This window comes from Oryctolagus cuniculus, chromosome 3 (genome assembly GCF_964237555.1).
Source record: "Oryctolagus cuniculus chromosome 3, mOryCun1.1, whole genome shotgun sequence".
NCBI lineage: Eukaryota > Metazoa > Chordata > Mammalia > Lagomorpha > Leporidae > Oryctolagus > Oryctolagus cuniculus.
Genome location: NC_091434.1, coordinates 105946175 through 105963933, shown reverse-complemented (window position 1 = coordinate 105963933; position 17759 = coordinate 105946175). Strand labels below are relative to the sequence as shown.

Genomic DNA, 17759 nt, shown 5'->3' with positions numbered 1-17759 from the left:
CTGTCTCTCTCTCTCACTGTCCACTCTGCCTGTCAAAAAAAAAAAAAAAAAAAAAAAAAGAAGTGAAGCATGGCCAGGGACACTTTGCTTCATTCTATCTCTTCGTGTGGCTTTCATATCTCTGGGCCCGGGTGTTATTGACTGTCAAAACCCCAATCTTTAGCACAGTGTTTGGCATACTGTTTTTTTTTTTTTAAAGATTTATTTATTTATTTATTTGAAAGATAGAGTTACAGAGAGAGGTAGAGACAGAGAGAGAGGTCTTCCATCCGCTGGTTCACTCCCTAGATGGCTGCAATGGGCAGAGCTGCGCCAATCCACAGCCAGAAGCCAGGAGCTTCTTCTGGGTCTCCCATGTGGGTGCAGAGGCCCAAGCACTTGGGCCATCTTCCACTGCTATCTCAAGCCATAGTAGAGAGCTGGATCGAAAGAGGAGCAGCCGGGACTAGAACCGGCCCCCATATGGGATGCTGGTGTTTCAGGCCAGGGCTTTAACCCGCTGTACCGCAGCGCCAGCCTCACAGTTTCTCGCATACTGTTTGTTTCCTGTAAATATATCTGGAACGTATGAATGAACTGAACATATGTGACAAAGATTGAATATGAAAAGTGGAAAATCAAGAGAAGCTTTTATTTATCCCTTGTTTCAACAAAAAAAAATGTTTTATCTACTACAATAAATTTTTAGTAAGGGGACAGTTGTGAAGAGTAATGAGCAAGTCACAAATACATGACCTGCTCTCACGAACTCTTAAATATTTCTCCTCTAGTATCTAACTCTACCTTGCTTGTGATGCTTTTAGGAAGATCTTCTTGTGTCTTATTCTTATTTCACCTTGTGTTGTGGTCATAGCAACACATGAGTTCATTGGATCAATGGATAAATTGAGTCATGAACAAACTTGGACAGTAATCACTTCTCTATCACTTGGTTCGAGTTGATAATTGAGTGCAAAGAGGTCATCATGAAATCTTAAAAATCCTTATAAAGGTATTATGCATCCTTGAGAACTTCTTTTATCTGAAATGCATTGAGACCTTGATGATGTTTATTTTTATGACTTAAGTTTCCAACTATCTAAGTATAGCATGAAACAGGCTTAATATAAACTTTCCTTAGGTATGGATGTTGGATTAAACTCAACATAAAAGGCAAGAAAACTTTTTTTTTCTTTATAATGATGGGAACATTAGCATGTCTGAAATCTAATATTCTGTCCGTAGAATTTTCCCGCTCTGAATATTGTGGGAAAAATCCAGTTGACAGAAATGAAATTTGTTTATTTCTTAGCAAAGAGGCATTAGGATTGAGACTGACACCTCTGAATAAATTATTGTGACACTTTAAAGGGATACTTGGACAGGAAAAATTGAGTTATGTGTTAAAATAGCCCTATTTCCTCTCATATTTCACAATTACTTTGAATTCATGAATGTCTCTGAACACATCAGTTTACCCAAATGTTAACTTAAAGATGTTTTGTGGCAGAAAAAGAAAAGAAATCCCACAGGGCTAGTAGTTTGCAGTTTAAACCATAATTCATAAATTAACATGCATTTATTTGAAAATGTACATAAATGCGATTTAAAATATTTTTACAGTGACTAACTTCCAGTTTTGCTGCATTTTACTGATACAGAAACATCAATTGCACAGCTGTTCTCTCTCACACACACACACACATACACAGATATTGTTAATTACTTTTTGTACTCTTAATGGGACTGGCGACTTAACAACTGAGTTTTAATTCTTACTGTATGTCTCCAAACAATCCTGCTAAACATGTACAATCTGCCTTGACTTTAGTAAAGTTAATTAAAATTCTTGAGGTGAATGAGATTAATTGAGCTAAGAAAATAATATCTAGTATCCAGTAAAGCACCCAGTGGGATTATCAGCCATCGAAAGCATCCTTTGCTTTGCCTTTTTTATTTATTTATTTATTGCTAATTTTCATGTGAAAGACATTACAGTGGAAATAGATTCCCTGTCACTTGTGAAATCCCAGGGTCTGGAAATGGGGTTAGAAAGAAGAAGGAAGAAGGCAATATCTAAAGCCAGAGTAGCCTCCGGGTAGAGAGGAAGAAGTGTGTCTCTGTGGAATGAATGGACTAAAAGCTGTGTTTTATTTCAATCCCACCTGTACACAGGAGGCATAGAGCACCCTGCAATTCTTGCATCCCTCAGTTGGTGCTCTGGTTTCCATGTGACTGTATGGGAGAGAATGCTACCATTGTGTGAGTAATAGAACTGATCATATCAGAAAATGAGAACCAGGCAGGGCACAGCTAAACCTGAAGTGAGAGCTTGTTGGGGGCATTTCTGCAGTTTTGTTTGGTTTTATTTCATTATTCAATACTTTCTTTCAGTGACAATGTACAAGAAAATAATAATAAAGTTTAAAAACACACGACTCAAAACCTATCTAGGTTCCTGATAAGGTACTTTCTCCCTTTAATGTGAAAATACCTGGAAGTTTTTTGAGATATAATAATAAATAGCTCCATTTAAACATTTAATATGAAAATGTTGGCAAGTTTGCTTCATCTAGCTGAATAAAATAACTAGACTAGTTCCTGGTCAGCTGATTGATCAAGCAGATTGAGCATTCTGTGTCTGCATCTTGAATATGCAGGCATAGCTGAAAACCAGAAGGTCTTTGTAGCTCAGTATGATGCATTTCATTATAATGCTCATAAGGATTGAAGCGTGCCAATGCCGCAGCTCACTAGGCTAATCCTCCACCTTGCAGCGCCGGCACACAGGTTCTAGTCCTGGTCGGGGTGCCGGATTCTGTCCCGATTGCCCCTCTTCCAGGCCAGCTCTCTACTGTGGCCTGGGAGTGCAGTGGAGGATGGCCCAAGTGCTTGTGCCCTGCACCCCATGGGAGACCAGGATAAGTACCTGGCTCCTGCCATCGGATCAGCGCGGTGCGCTAGCCGCAGCGCGCCAGCCGTGGCGGCCATTGGAGGGTGAACCAACGGCAAAGGAAGACCTTTCTCCTCTGTCTCTCTCTCTCACTGTCCACTCTGCCTGTCAAAAAAAAAAAAAAAAAAAGAAAGAAAGAAAGAAAAAAGAAAATAAAAAGAAAAGAAAATTCCAGTGCAAGTCCAGGAAAATGTATTGACTGAAATGTAATAAATTTGCCTTTACTTGAGAACACTGCCAATCCAGAATCAGTGTTTCCATTACAGTAGGAAGTATAAATTATGACAAGGAGGGGCATAGCTTTTTTTTTTTTTTTTTGAGAGGTAGAGTTAGACAGTGAGAGAGAGAGAGACAGAGAGAAAAGTCTTCTTTCTGTTGGTTCACCCCCCAAATGGCCACTATGGCCGGCGCACTGAGCCAATCTGAAGCCAGGAGCCAGGCACTTCTACTTGGTCTCCCGCGCAGGTGCAGGGCCCAAGCACCTGGGCCATGCTCCACTGCCTTCCCGGGCCATAGCAGAGAGCTGGACTGGAAGAGGAGCAACTGGAACAGAACTGGCACCCCAAATGTGACTAGAACCCAGGGTTCTGGTGCCGCAGGCAGAGGATTAGCCTAGTGAGCCATAGCGCCGGCGGGGGCATAGCTTTTTTACTAACTAAAAAATAAATCCAAATGTTTCCTTGCTTTGGAAATGGCTGGAGCAATTAACTTAATATCCCCCGCGGGAGGGGGGAGGGGTAATCTGTTTTCAGCCTTTAGTAGCATTAGTACTTGTCGCTCCCCCTCTTCGTGGAGGAACGACACAGGACCCTGCGCTGTTCTTTCGTCTGCTCGGCCCTCCCCGGGTTTGCTGCTGGTTCTTCCTGGGTTGGCTACCGTCCCTTCCACCTCCGTGGAAGGGCGGTTCCCCCTGGCCACTTTCCCCACTTCCGCAGGGGAGCGGCACACCGCCGGCCGGCTCTCTCGGGGGCTGCACAGGTGTTCCTTCAGATAGATGTTCCTGGTGCATGTTGTCTCTCTCCTCCTTTATAGTCCTCTTCCGCCAATCCCAACTCGGCTGCCCACACACCGAGTATGCTGCTCTCCTCCAATCAGGAGCGGGATCAGCTCCTGCAGGTTACTGGTTGAACTGGAGGCAGCTGTGTAAAAGTTGTTTTTACTCCTCTCCCATCGCCATATTGTGGGAGAGCAGATGCATAGAATAAGTCTTAATTCGAGTAACTTAGTCTAGTCCGAGTTGCTCCCAGTTGCTCCCCACAAGTACTAATAGGACATTCCCCTACTATTACCAAACATTGGCACTGCTAAGTTCTAGCAATTCAAAGATGGGAAATTCAACAATCAGAAAACTCTAATTGATGTGTGTATAACATTTGCATGTGTGTACACATATGTGTTCACATGTATGCACACTACAGACCGCAGCACGAAAGATGTCAAAAGCCTTTTGTGACTGAAGTGATGGAGAAAATATACTTTACCATTGCTGGAGGAGGAGGAGAAGTTGTTAGTAGTTCAAGGATGATATTTTTGAAAACTAGGAGGCCCTTGCTATAGGAGAGACCCTCTCCAGAAAGATTGAAGTCTAGTACTCCGACTGTTTCTAGGCTATTTTGTGAATGTATGAGGGAGTGTGGGGTAGATCAGTGTGGGCTCCCAGATAGCCTGCCAAGCACACAAGTTATTCAAGTGGTGCTTTCACTGCCAGTCATATTCCAGGAAGGGTTGGACAGGTCTCAGGATAGATGACAGTTCAATTTATTCTAGTAGATAGAGTATGAATAAAGGACTTGGGGATGACTTTAGTTTTTTGTTTGTTCTTGCTATCTCTACTAATATATTTTCGTTACCAGAGTAGCTTGTTTAAAATACACTGTATCCCCATAAATATTCTTTCTATTGTTATGCTAATCAAATGTATCTATTTGATAGACAGCTTGTGTCTGTGTGTATCCATATTCAGATGATTAATAATAGTGTAGCAATAATATGTAGTTTACTGACTGGGTGTTATGTGATGCAGTGGGTTAAACCTCTATTTGGGATGACTGCATCCCATATTGGAGTGCCAATTTGAGTCCTGCCTTCTCTACTTCCTATCCAGCTTTCTGCTTGTGAATACCCTCGGAGGCAGCAGATAATGGCTCAAGCATCTGGGCTGCCACCATCCATGTTGGAGACCTGGAAGGCATTATGGGCTCCTGGCTTTGCCCTGGCCCAATTCTGGCTGTTGCTGCTCTTTGGGGAATGAACCAGCAGATGGAAGATCTCTGTCTCTGTCTTTCAGTGTTGCCATGCCTTTCAACTAAGTTAAAAAAAGTATTTATTGAGCAATTTTCTATGAGTATTTGTGTTTTCCATTTTACTTTTCTCAAAGTATATCATGCTCCATAGTGGAAATGAAATAAAATTGATGGGCCGGCGCCTCGGCTCACTAGGCTAATCCTCCGCCTTGCGGCGCCAGCACACCGGGTTCTAGTCCCGGTCGGGGCGCCAGATTCTGTCCCGGTTGCCCCTCTTCCAGTCCAGCTCTCTACTGTGGCCTGGGAGTGCAGTGGAGGATGGCCCAAGTGCTTGTGCCCTGCACCCCATGGGAGACCAGGAGAAGCACCTGGCTCCTGCCATCGGATCAGCGCGGTGCGCCGGCTGCAGCGCACCGGCCGTAGCGGCCATTGGAGGGTGAACCAACGGCAAAGGAAGCCCTTTCTCTCTGTCTCTCTCTCTCTCACTATCCACTCTGCCTGTCAAAAAAAAAAAAAAAAAGGAAATAAAATAGATGGACTGAGAATGGAAAGCTACACATTCCAAGCATCTCTTACTCCACTATGCTGTTTTCTGTCTCTCTCTCCCTCTACCTCTGTTGAGCACGCATTGGCATAGCGTGCTATTCATAACACTGTAAGAGGTGAGTAATGAGGAAGCCTAGTGCTACCCCTGCTCCCATCCATCACTTCTTTCGTTCTGTCCTACCACTTATAGCACATTATTAGGTATATTATCCGCCTCCAGTATGTCTTTGTGTTTATATAAACAAACACGAGTGTATATTTTCATCCTTCTTTTTTTTTATGATGTCTGCCTCTAAACTCCAGATGATATATTTTCTACCTATCATTCAGGTTTCTTTTCATTTATTTGCTTAAAATGTTCCTCCCTAGATTCACCCCTGTGAAAGCAATGGACCTCAGCTCATTCAAGCAACACCTCTCTGACTACCCCCATTATGTGGAATTCTGCCACTTGGTAAAATTTCTAGACCTTTTCTCTTAGTGCTTTTCTTTTCTCAGGCTGCTATTATAAAATTACCAGAAGCTGGATAACTTAACCAATAAGAGTTTATTGCTCACAGTTTTGGAGCCTGTAGAGTAAGATCAGCTGACACCGTGGTCAGGTTCTCGTGAGAGCCCTCTTTCAGGTTTGTAGAGGGCTATCTTCTCATCGTGTCTGTACACATTAGAGACCAAAGAGAGGAGGCACAGTTTCTGCTGTCTATTTTTATAAGGACACTAATCTCATTCACAAGCGTTGCATTCTCATGGCCAACCCACCTCCCAAAGTTTTCATTTCCTAATGCAATAATTGGGGACAAAGGGTTTGATAAATGGATTGAGGGGAAGGGCATCCAGTGTAAAACCTCATTCCTCATTTCTCTTTGGTTGAGATTGATTCTGTGAGCACTTGCTCGGAGGGGTGAGGGCATCCAAGCTCTACTCTCTTCCTTTCCCCATTTATCTCCCAGTCCCTGTCTGCCACATCTTTAAGTTACTGTGGCAAGAATGAGATTTGGGGCATTCTTTCCAAAACAAATTAGTCTTCAATGCTTTGTCTATAGATTGTCGCTAGACTTACATAACTCTGAAATACCTTAATTTTTATAATTATCTGTGTTTATGGGGTCTGATATTCCTTGGACTTTTTTCTCTTAGATGACCTAGTTCCTTTTGGCCATGGCCATTATTAATTTTTTTCTTCTTCTGTTTCTTTGTGTTTGAAATTTGGACAATACTTGCATTTGCATATTGGATATATTGTATATGCATAGAGAAATCTTCACCCTGGATTGTCATCCCTTTTTTGGCTCCATGACATTTTAGTCCTTTCTTTCCTTATTTTTATCTTCTCCATTTTCTGTGTGCTCTCTCACTGGAAGTCTAATAATTTTCAACTTAAAAGTGCTAGACTTGTTTTCCATTGTCACAATATTCTTCAAGTGCTGTCTTTTTCTATATAGCTTTGGATCCAGTACACATTATTTCTATTTTTAGTGTAACATACTTTTATTAAAACAATAATTTGGCTCAAAAATCCAAGAAAAAAACACCTCATGGAACATAAAAATATTTTTATGGTTAGAAAGCCACCATGTACTTGTTAAGTGGGAAGAAATTGATTTCCATGTAATTTTTACAACTTTTTTTTCTTTTTTGTTTTCACTTTTGTGCAGATTTGGGAGAATAGTGATACTTTCCACTCTCCCCTCCAACCCACCCATATTCCCAGCCACCCTCCTCCTTCCTTTCTTATTTTTTATTTATTTATTTATTTATTTATTTATTTATTTTTTGACAGGCAGAGTGGACAGTGAGAGAGACAGAGAGAAACATCTTCCTTTTCCGTTGGTTCACCCTCCAATGGCCACCGCGGCCGGAGCACCGTGCTGATCCAATGGCAGGAGCCAGGTACTTATCCTGGTCTCCCATGGGGTGCAGGGCCCAAGGACTTGGGCCATCCTCCATTGCACTCCCAGGCCACAGCAGAGAGCAGGCCTGGAAGAGGGGCAACCGGGACAGAATCCAGTGCCCTGACCGAGCCTAGAACCCGTGTGCCGGCGCCGCAAGGCAGAGGATTAGCCTAGTGAGCCTCAGCGCCAGCCTCCTTTCTTATTTTTTTTTTAATTTTTACAATGACATACTTTCAATTTATTTTATAACAATAAACAACTCCCCATTAAGTAAAGATTTCAATAAATAGTAAAAAGAAGAAAAAAACCACGGTTCCTCAACAGTAGAGACAAGGGCTGAAAACAGTAATCATATCTCAGAATGTCAATTTCTGTCATATACATTACATTTTTGGTACTCTGTTAGTTACCACAGATGAGGAAAAACATGACATTTGTCTTTTAGGACTGACATATTTCATTAAGCTTAATAATTTCCAGGTGCATCCATTTTGTTGCAAATGGCAATTTCATTATTTATTATGGCCAAGTAGTATTCCATAGTGTATATATACCACATTGACTTTATCCAGTCATTAGTTGATGGACATCTGGGTTGATTCCATATCATAGCTATTGTGAATTGAACTGCAATAAACATGAGCGTACAGGTAACTCTTTCATATACTGATTTCATTTCCCTTGGGTAAATTCCTGGGAATGGGATGGCTGGGTCATATGGTAGATCTATTTTCAGATTTCTAAAGTATCACCTTACTGTCTTCCATAAGGGATGTATTAGTTTACATCCCTACCAATAGTGGATAAGGGTACTTCCCCTACCACCACATCCTTACCAGCATTTATGTTTTTTTGATTCCTGTATGAGAGCCATTCTGGTGAAACCTCATTGTGGTTTTTATTTCCCTGATGGCTAATGATCCTGAGCATTTTTTCCTGTGTCTGTTGGACATTTGATTTTCCTCTTTTGAAAAATGCCTGTTCAAGTCTTTGCCCATTTTTAACTGGATTATTTGTTGTGTTGTTTTCAGTTTTTTATAGATTTTGGATGTTAATCCTCCTTTATCAGTTTCACAGTTTAAAAATATTCTCCCTTTTTGTTGTTTCCCCCCACTCTGTTGAGTGTTTCCTTTGTAGAATAGAAGCTTCTTAACTTTATACAATCCCATTTGTCTATTTTTGCTTTGATAGCCTATACTTCTGCCATTCTTCCAGGGTCTTTTCTAAGTCTTCCCTATGCCAGTGTCTTGTAGAGTTCCCCCAACGCTCTCTAGTATTTTGATAATATCAGGATGTAGATTTACATCCTTGACCCATTTTGAGTCATTTTTTTTTCTCTACGGTGCAAGGTAGAAATCTTGTTTCATACCTCTGCTCTTGGAGATTCAATTTTTCTAGTGCCATTTGTTGCAGATACTATCCTTTTTCCAAGGTTGATTTCAGCTCCTTTGACAAAGAAGAGTTTGTTGTAGATGTATGGATTGATTTCTTCCACTTCTATCTGTTCCATTGGTCTACATGTCTATGTTTTGCTAGCACCTGGCTATTTTGATTATAACTGCCCTTTAGTATGTTTTGAAATCTGGTATTATGATGTCTCTGGCTTTGTTTTGTTGTATGATACTGCTATAGCTATTTGGGGTTTCTTATGTTTCCATATGAATTTTTGATCATTTTTTTTCAAGATCTGAGAAGAATGTCATTGGTGTTTGATTGGTATCACATTGAATCTATAAATTGCTTTGGGTAGTATGGACATAATAATGATACTAATTCTTCCAATACATGATCTTGGAAGATTTTTCCATTTTTTGGTGTCTTCTACTATTTCTTTATTTAATATTTTTAAAATTTTCATTGTATAGCACTTTTACCTTCATGGTTGAATTTATCAAGATTCTAAATTTATTGTCATATTTGCAAATGGGACAGATATTACAAGTTCTTTATCAGGCATGGCATTGTCTATATACTCAAAGGATATTGATTTTTGTGTGTTGATTTTATAACCTGCAACTTTACCAAACCCTCTCATGAGTCCCATTAGTCTCTTAGTGGAGTCTTTTGGTTCCCCAATGTGTAGAATCATGTCATCTGCAAATAGGGATAATTTGACTCCCTCCTTGCTAATTGGTATCACTTTAATTTCTTTCTATTGCTAAGAGCTCTGGCTAATGCTTCCAGAACTGTATTGAAGAGCAGTAGTGAAAATGAGCATCCCTGTCTGGTTCTAGATCTTAGTGGAAGTACTTCCGACTTTTCCCCATTCAGTATGATGTTGGCTGTGGGTTTGTTGTATATTGCTGTGATTATGTTGAGAAATGTTCCTTCTTTTTTTTTTAACTTTTATTTAATGAATATAAATTTCCAAAGTACAGCTTATGGACTACAATGGCTTCCCCCCATAACGTCCCTCCCACCCGCAACCCTCCCCTTTCCCACTCCCTCTCCCCTTCCATTCACATCAAGATTCACCCTCGATTCTCTTTATATACAGAAGATCAGTTTAGCATACACTAAGTAAGGATTTCAACAGTTTGCTCCCACACAGAAACATAAAGTGAAAAATACTGTTTGAGTACTAGTTATAGCATTAAATCACAATGTACAGCACACTAAGGACAGAGATCCTACATGAGGAGTAAGTGCACAGTGACTCCTATTGTTGACTTAACAAATTGACACTCTTGTTTATGGCATCAGTAATCACCCTAGGCTCTTGTTATGAGCTGCCAAGGCTATGGAAGCCCCCTGAGTTCACTGACTCTGATCATATTTAGACAAGGCCATGGTCAAAGTGGAAGTTCTCTCCTCCCTTCAGAGAAAGGTACCTCCTTTTTGATGACCCGTTCTTTCCACTGGGATCTCATTCGCGGAGATCTTTCATTTAGGTTTTTTTTTTTTTTTTTTTCCCCCAGAGTGTCTTGGCTTTCCATGCCTGAAATACTCTCATGGGCTTTTCAGCCAGATCCGCATGCCTTAAGGGCTGATTCAGAGGCCAGAGTGCTGTTTATGACATCTGCCATTCTATGGGTTTGCTGTGTATCTCACTTCCCATGTTGGATCGATCTCTCCCTTTTTTACTCTGTCAGTTAGTATTTGCAGACACTATTCTTGTTTATGTGATCCCTTTGGTTCTTAGTCCTATCATTATGATCAATTGTGAACAAACATTGATCACTGGGACTAGTGAGATGGCATTGGCACAAGCCACCTTGATGGGATTGAAATGGAATCCCCTGGTATGTTTCTAATTCTACCATTTGAGGTAAGTCAGCCTGAGCATGTCCCGAATTGCACATCTCTTCCCTCTGTTATTCCCACTCTTATATTAACAGCGATCACTTTTCAGTTAAGTTTCAGCACTTAAGAATAATTGTGTATTGATAACAGTATTCAACCAAAAGTATTAAGTAGAACAAACAAAAAAAAATACTAAGAGGGATAACATATTAAGTTGTTCATCAACAGTCAGGGTGAGGGCTGATTAAGTCACCCTTTCTCATAGTGTTCATTTCACTTTAACAGGTTTCTTTTTTGGTGCTCAGTTAGTTGACACCTATCAGGGAGAACATGTGGTATTTGTCCCTTTGGGATTGGCTTATTTCACTCAGCATAATGTTTTCCAAATTCCTAACAGGGAGAAATGTTCCTTCTAAACTCATTTGCTTAAGAGTTTTATCCTGAAAAGATGTTGTATTTTATCGAATGATTTCTCTGCTTCCATTGAGATAATTATATGATTTTTATTCTCTAGTTTGTTAACTGGGTGTTCATTGCAGAGCTCTTTTACCTCCTTGGTTGAATTTATTTCAAATTCAAATTTTTCAAATTCTCAAATCAAATTTATTAATTTGCATATGTTGAATCATCCCTGAATACTAGGGATAAATCATTCTTGTTCAGGGTGAATGATCTTTCATTTTATTTTATTTTATTTTAACTTTTATTTAAGAATCTAAATTTCCAAAGTACAGCTTATGGATTACAATGGCTTCCCCCCCATAACGTCCCTCCCACCCACAACCCTACCCTTTGCCTCTCCCTCCCCACTTCCATTCACATCAAGATTCATTTTCAATTCTCTTTATATACAGAAGATCAGTTTAGCATATATTAAGTAAAGATTTCAACAGTTTGCTCCCACACAGAAACACAAAGTGAAAAATACTGTTTGAGTACTAGTTATAGCATTAAATCACAATATACAGCACATTAAGGACAGAGATCCTACATGAGGAGTAAGTGCACAGTGACTCCTGTTGTTGACTTAACAAATTGACACTCCTGTTTACGGCATCAGTAATCACCCTAGGCTCTTGTCATGAGTCGCCAAGGCTATGGAAGCCTTTTGAGTTCACCAACTCTGATCATATTTAGACAAGGCCATGGTCAAAGTGGAAGTTCTCTCCTCCCTTCAGAGAAAGGTACCTCCTTCCTTAATGACCTGTTCCTTTTACTGGATCTCATTCACAGAGATATTTCATGTAGGGTTTTTTTTTTTTTTTTTTTCCAGCGTGTTTTGGCTTTCCATGCTTGTAATACTCTCATGGGCTTTTCAGCCAGATCCGCATGCCTTAAGGGCTGATTCTGAGGCCAGAGTGCTGTTCAGGACATCTGCCCTTCTATAGGTCTGCTGTGTATCTCACTTCCCATGTTGGATCGTTCTCTCCCTTTTTTATTCTATCAGCTAGTATTTGCAGACACAAGTCTTGTTTATGATCTTTCTGATGTGTTGTTGGATTTAATTAGCTAATATTTTCTATGTTCATCTAGGATATTGATCTGTAGTTTTATTTCTTTGCTGTGTCTTTTTTTTTCTGGTTTGGTGACTTCATATGAGGAGTTGGGGAGGATTCCCTCCCTGTCATTTTTTTTTTAATATCTTGAGAAGAATAGTAATTTGTTCTTTAAATAACTGGTAGAAGTCAGCAGGGCAGCCATCCATGCTCGATTTTTCTTTGTTTAGACAATTTTTGTTACTGGTTCAGTCTCCATCTTGGTCATTTGTCTGCTTAGTAGTTCTATGACTCAATTTTGGTAAATTGTAAGTGTCCAGGAATCTATCCATTTCTTGTATATCTTCTAATTTGTTGGCATATAGCTCTTTGTTATAATATCTGATGATTCTTTTTTTATTTATGTGGTACCCATTGTTACATCTCCTTTTTCATCTCTTATATTATTGATTTTGGCCATCCCTCTCCTTTTTATTTTTGTTATTTTGGCCAATCATATATCAATTTTGTTCATTGTTTCAACAAATAGCTCTTAATTTTGCTTACCTTTTGTATTTGTTTCTACTTTATTTATTCTCTAATTTTAATTATTTCTTTACTCAAATTAATTTTAAGTTTTGTTTGTTATTTTTTTAGGTATTTGAGATGCATTGAAAGCTCATTTATTTGATGCCTTTCCAATTTCTTGATTTAGGCACTAATTGCTATAAACTTCCTGCTTAATACTGTTTTTGCTGTATCCCGTAAGTTTTGATATGTTGTATTATCATATTCATTCATTTCCGGAAATTTTTGGTTCCCCTTTTGATCTCTTCTATAACCCACTGTTCAGTAAAAGCATGTTATTTGGTCTCCATGTGTTTTCTTTTTTTCTGGAAATTCTTAAGTTATTAATTCTCAGCTTTTTTCTATGTGTTCAAACAATATACATGATATGAATTCAATATTTTTGAGTTTGCTGAGACTGACTTTATGACCTCCTATATGAGTTCTATCCTAGAGAAAAGTCCTTGCACTGATTAAAAAATGTGTATTTTTAACTGTGGCATGAAATGTTCTGTAAATTTCAATTAGGTCCATTTAGTCCATAGTTAACATTGATTTTGTTGTTTGTTGATTTTTCTGCCTGATTGATCTGTCCATTGATGAAAGTAGGGTATTGATGTTTCCCATTACTATTGTATTGGAGTCTTTGCCACTCTTTATATCCATTAACATTTGTTTTTTTTTTTACTTTTATTTAATGAATATAATTTCCAAAGTACAGCTTATGCATTACAATGGCTCCCCCACCCATAACTTTCCTCCCACCCCCTGCTCTCTCTCCCCTTCCATTCACATCAAGATTCATTTTCAATTTTCTTTATATACAGAAGATCAATTTAGTATATATTAAGTAAAGATTTCAACAGTTTGCACCCACACAGAAACACAAAGTGAAAAATACTGTTTGAGTACTAGTTATAGCATTAAATCACAACATTAACATTTGTTTTAAATAACCAGGTTCCTTGGTGTTGGGTGCATATATATTTATTATAGCTACATCTTCCTATTGAATTGATCTCTTATTACATAATGTTCTTCTTGGTCTCTTTTAACAGATTTTGTGTTAAAGTCTATTTTGTCTAATATTAGGATGGCTACACCTGATCATTTTTGCTTTCCATTATCATGGGGTACTTTTTCTATCTTTCACTTTCAGTCCATATTTATATTTGTTGATGGGGTATGTTTCCTGTAGGTAGCAAATAAATGGGTCTTGTTTTTTAATCCAGCCATCCAGCCTGTATTTTTTAATTGGAGAATTTAGGCCATTTATATCCAACCTTATTATTGATAAATAATGATTTGGTCCTACAGTTTTTTAAAGATATACTTTTTTTTGAGAGGCAGAGTTACAGACAGAGAGAGGGAAAGATGGAGAGAGGTCTTCCACCCACTGGGTCACTCCCCAAATGGCTACAATAGCTGTATCTGTGCCAATACAAAGTCAGAGGCCAGGAATTTCTTCCAGGTCTCCCACATGGATGCAGGGGCCCAAGCCCTTGAGCCATCTTCCACTGTTTTCCCAGGAACATTAGTAGGGAGCTGGAAAGGAAGTGCAGCAGCCAGGACTTGAACTGGTGCCAATATGGGATACCTGCACTGGAGGTAGAGGCTTAAACTAATGCAGTGGACCCCTTACCATTTTTCATATATTATTTCAACACCTCAGTTTACTATCTGAAAAGGAAGATTAGAATGCCTTTCACCATTCTTAAGAATGAATTTAAGTAATGCAATTATATGAACACTGGCTATTTGGTACAGAGATCATGCCATTAAGCTTTGTACACCCTGCATTTCTGTTCTTCTTAAGAAACTTACAGAATATAAAATTTAAATACCAAATACAAATATTATTGTTTTGAAGATAGTAAATGTTTTTTTTTAGCTCTCTGTGGTCATAAAAAACAATTGTATACTGTTTTCTGAATCTTTAGTCCTTCTAAATCCATTGACTATATTACTGTATTCCAGAGCCTGGGCATTTAATTAATCATCAGCAAAATGAGATCATTGTTATGTTTTTCTTGTGAATGTTGTTAGTATACATTGTTTGCAATTTGTCATATCTTGCTAACTCCAACTCATCGGTTTCATGTTCTGTAGAGATATCTAGCATTTATTTAAATAGAAGCCTACTTCAAAAAAGTTCATGGAAAGTGCAATTAAAAGTTATATTTATTTTGGCATAAAGTATTTGAAATCCACACTTTTTTTAATAACATGATTTTTCATGGACTTTTTGAGGATCCTCATCTACATAAATTTCAAAAAGTCATCACCCAAATAAAATCATCATTTGATTCTACTTTTCTGGGAAGCTTTTGAACTGCTCTTATTCTAGAACTCTGTTAATGCACAGATTTGCTACAATTAAGTATCTAGTACATGTGTAAGAAGGTCAAAGAAGAGGAAATATGTAATTCCAGAAGGCAACTGATTCAGGGAAATAAATACTAGGTGCAGGACTGCCTAGCTGGTTAAGCTGCCCCATGCAATGCCTGCATCTCATATTGAAGTTCCAGCTCCAGTACTGGTTCCTGTACTTTCAGTCCAGCTTCCTGCTAATGGACCTGGGAAAGCAGTGGAAGATGGACTAAGTATTTGGTTGTCTGCCACCAATGTGTGAGACCCAGATGGAATTCTGTGATCCTGACTTTCGTCTGGCTTAGTTCTGGTTGTTGTGGCTATTTGGTTAGTGAACCAGTAGAAAGATATCTCTTCTTTTGCCCCAGTCAAATCAGTCAATCAATCAATCAATCAATCAATAGCTTGGTATTTTCCAGTGGCCATTGATGATTTTTGTTTCCCATTCTATCCATATATTGCTTTGTATTTTCCTCTTTCTTTTGCAGGACATTAATTTACTCATGTATTTCTCTGAATAAAGTATTTTTAAAAGTGTGCCAGATTTTTTCCTACTGGAAAACATCAGCTGTTAATTTGAATTGGTATTGATGGTGCACACTTGATTGGCACTTGTCTTATTAGTACTAGGGAGTGTTTTTTCATGATCTAAGGAAAAGTATTTTGTTTCTACATTAAGAAAGGTTAAATCTGCTTTGGCTGTGAGCACTTTGTCAAGTAGCTTCACCTCCCTGGTTCTGTCTTCCCCAGTCTATAAAAGAAAGATGAGGGCCTCAATATTTAATATTTCCTGCTGTATAACATCCTATAGTTATATGATAAACCATGTACACTTAAGGAAGCATTTATGTAGGGGTCTGTTCACATTCCAGATGCCCAGACTCTACTCGCCCTGAAACTGTGCGCCCCTGTTTCCTCCCATGCAAAAAAGATTGTATTGTGACTGCGTTCAGCGAGTGGACACCCTGCCCGAGTCTGTGCCAATCAGGTGGGTGAATACAATTTTCCAGTGCTTTCTCTCCTAACTCTCTGTTTTCTCACTGCTAAAAATGTAAGAGTTCTTCTTTTCCATTTACATGTCATCCTGGGTACAAACTTGGTAAAAGTTTGTAATTGGAATTTCGTGTTTCCAGATCCATCCTAACTTAAGAAGAAAACATATTAGGTCTTATATTTCATGATTTCAGTGATAGGTACTGCAGGAAAACTCACCTTCTACCAACCTTACTGTGGCATTTGGGGTATCTTCTCCAACAAGATTTCTCAGAGAGCATCATCACCATCCCAGTTTCTGTGTGGCCCCAGTATCCTTGGACCCTGATTCCGGGCACTTTCATGAGGATATAAAGTTTAAGTACCATGCTTACATTGCTTATGAATACATATGTGTAAGAAAACAAAAGCAGATACACTAGAGTTCTAAATGACTATAGAAACTGGCAACAAAGGATTTATACTTTTAAATGTACAATGGCGAAGCTTTATATACCTAAGTGTGTAGAAAATGCACCGAAAATTGTTACTAGGATACTTAATACCTAAATGAACAGACAAGGCTGCATTAACTCTAGATTTGGAGCCACAATTACAGCTTTAGGACTATGAGTATTGTACCTCTTTCACATGGACTGGTTCATTAGAGAATTACACTAAGCTCTGGGGAAAAGACCTGTTCTAAAAAGAGAATCATTTCCCCAATGCCTATTGCAATTCCCTAATGGACTACTCCATGTGAAAGAGGTACAATATTCTTAATCTTAAAGCTGTAATGTGGCTCCAAATTTGGAGTTAATAAATCAATTCTTTTCTCCTTGTCTTGTACACCAGCCTTGGATATCGTTGCACTGCCATGGTCAGGAAAGAGAAACCCAGAAAAGGCAGCACAGAAAGAACGCTAGTTTTAAAACCCAGAGTAGACTGAGTCTCTTCTGCTCATTCTCGCTCTTCTCTCAGAGATTACGTCCTCACAAATAGGCTGTGGCTCTCACTCTGATGTGCAACCAGCCTCTTAGAAGAGGGCAGATGGGAGTATGTGATTCCAGGCAAAACCTGCCAAAAATTGATAGTACTAGTAATTTTCCCTAGAAAATTTGTTGACTGTTAATTTAATGGAGCATTAAGCCTTAGGTTATAATTAATTAAAATTTTATCTCAAAAATAATAAGAATATCAAGTTTAAAAAAAGTAAAACAAAAACTTGAGCCCTGTTCATTTAAGATCTTCCAAATAATTATTGACTCAAAACTCTAGCATTGCTCCATGAGAGTACCATGAAAACTATGGCCAACATTGACCTAGACCTGACAGTCGTCCAAAGCATTTCTTAGAGGTCAGCAAAAGGATAATGACAGCTGTTGTAGATTATTGTCATCAGTGTCTTGTACTGCATTTGTGAGGCACCTGTATAAAGTTTTATACCTGAGTCATTTCATCCCCTTAATGATCCTTTGTCTCATAATAATATAGTTGCCTCCAAGGAATTTTGCTTGTT

The 17759-nt window shown here is 38.8% G+C and overlaps 1 protein-coding gene across 4 annotated transcripts in view; it reads left to right on the top strand.

The window, feature by feature from the left end:
- Positions 1–17759, top strand: part of THSD7B (thrombospondin type 1 domain containing 7B) — a 1008953-nt gene that overhangs the window by 554173 nt on the left and 437021 nt on the right. For all 4 annotated transcript variants that reach the window (XM_051849593.2, XM_051849594.2, XM_070071550.1 and 1 more), the window contains exon 10: positions 16141–16256. In XM_051849593.2, the coding sequence (XP_051705553.2) occupies positions 16141–16256 (116 nt within the window). The remainder of the gene's footprint in view (positions 1–16140; positions 16257–17759) is intronic.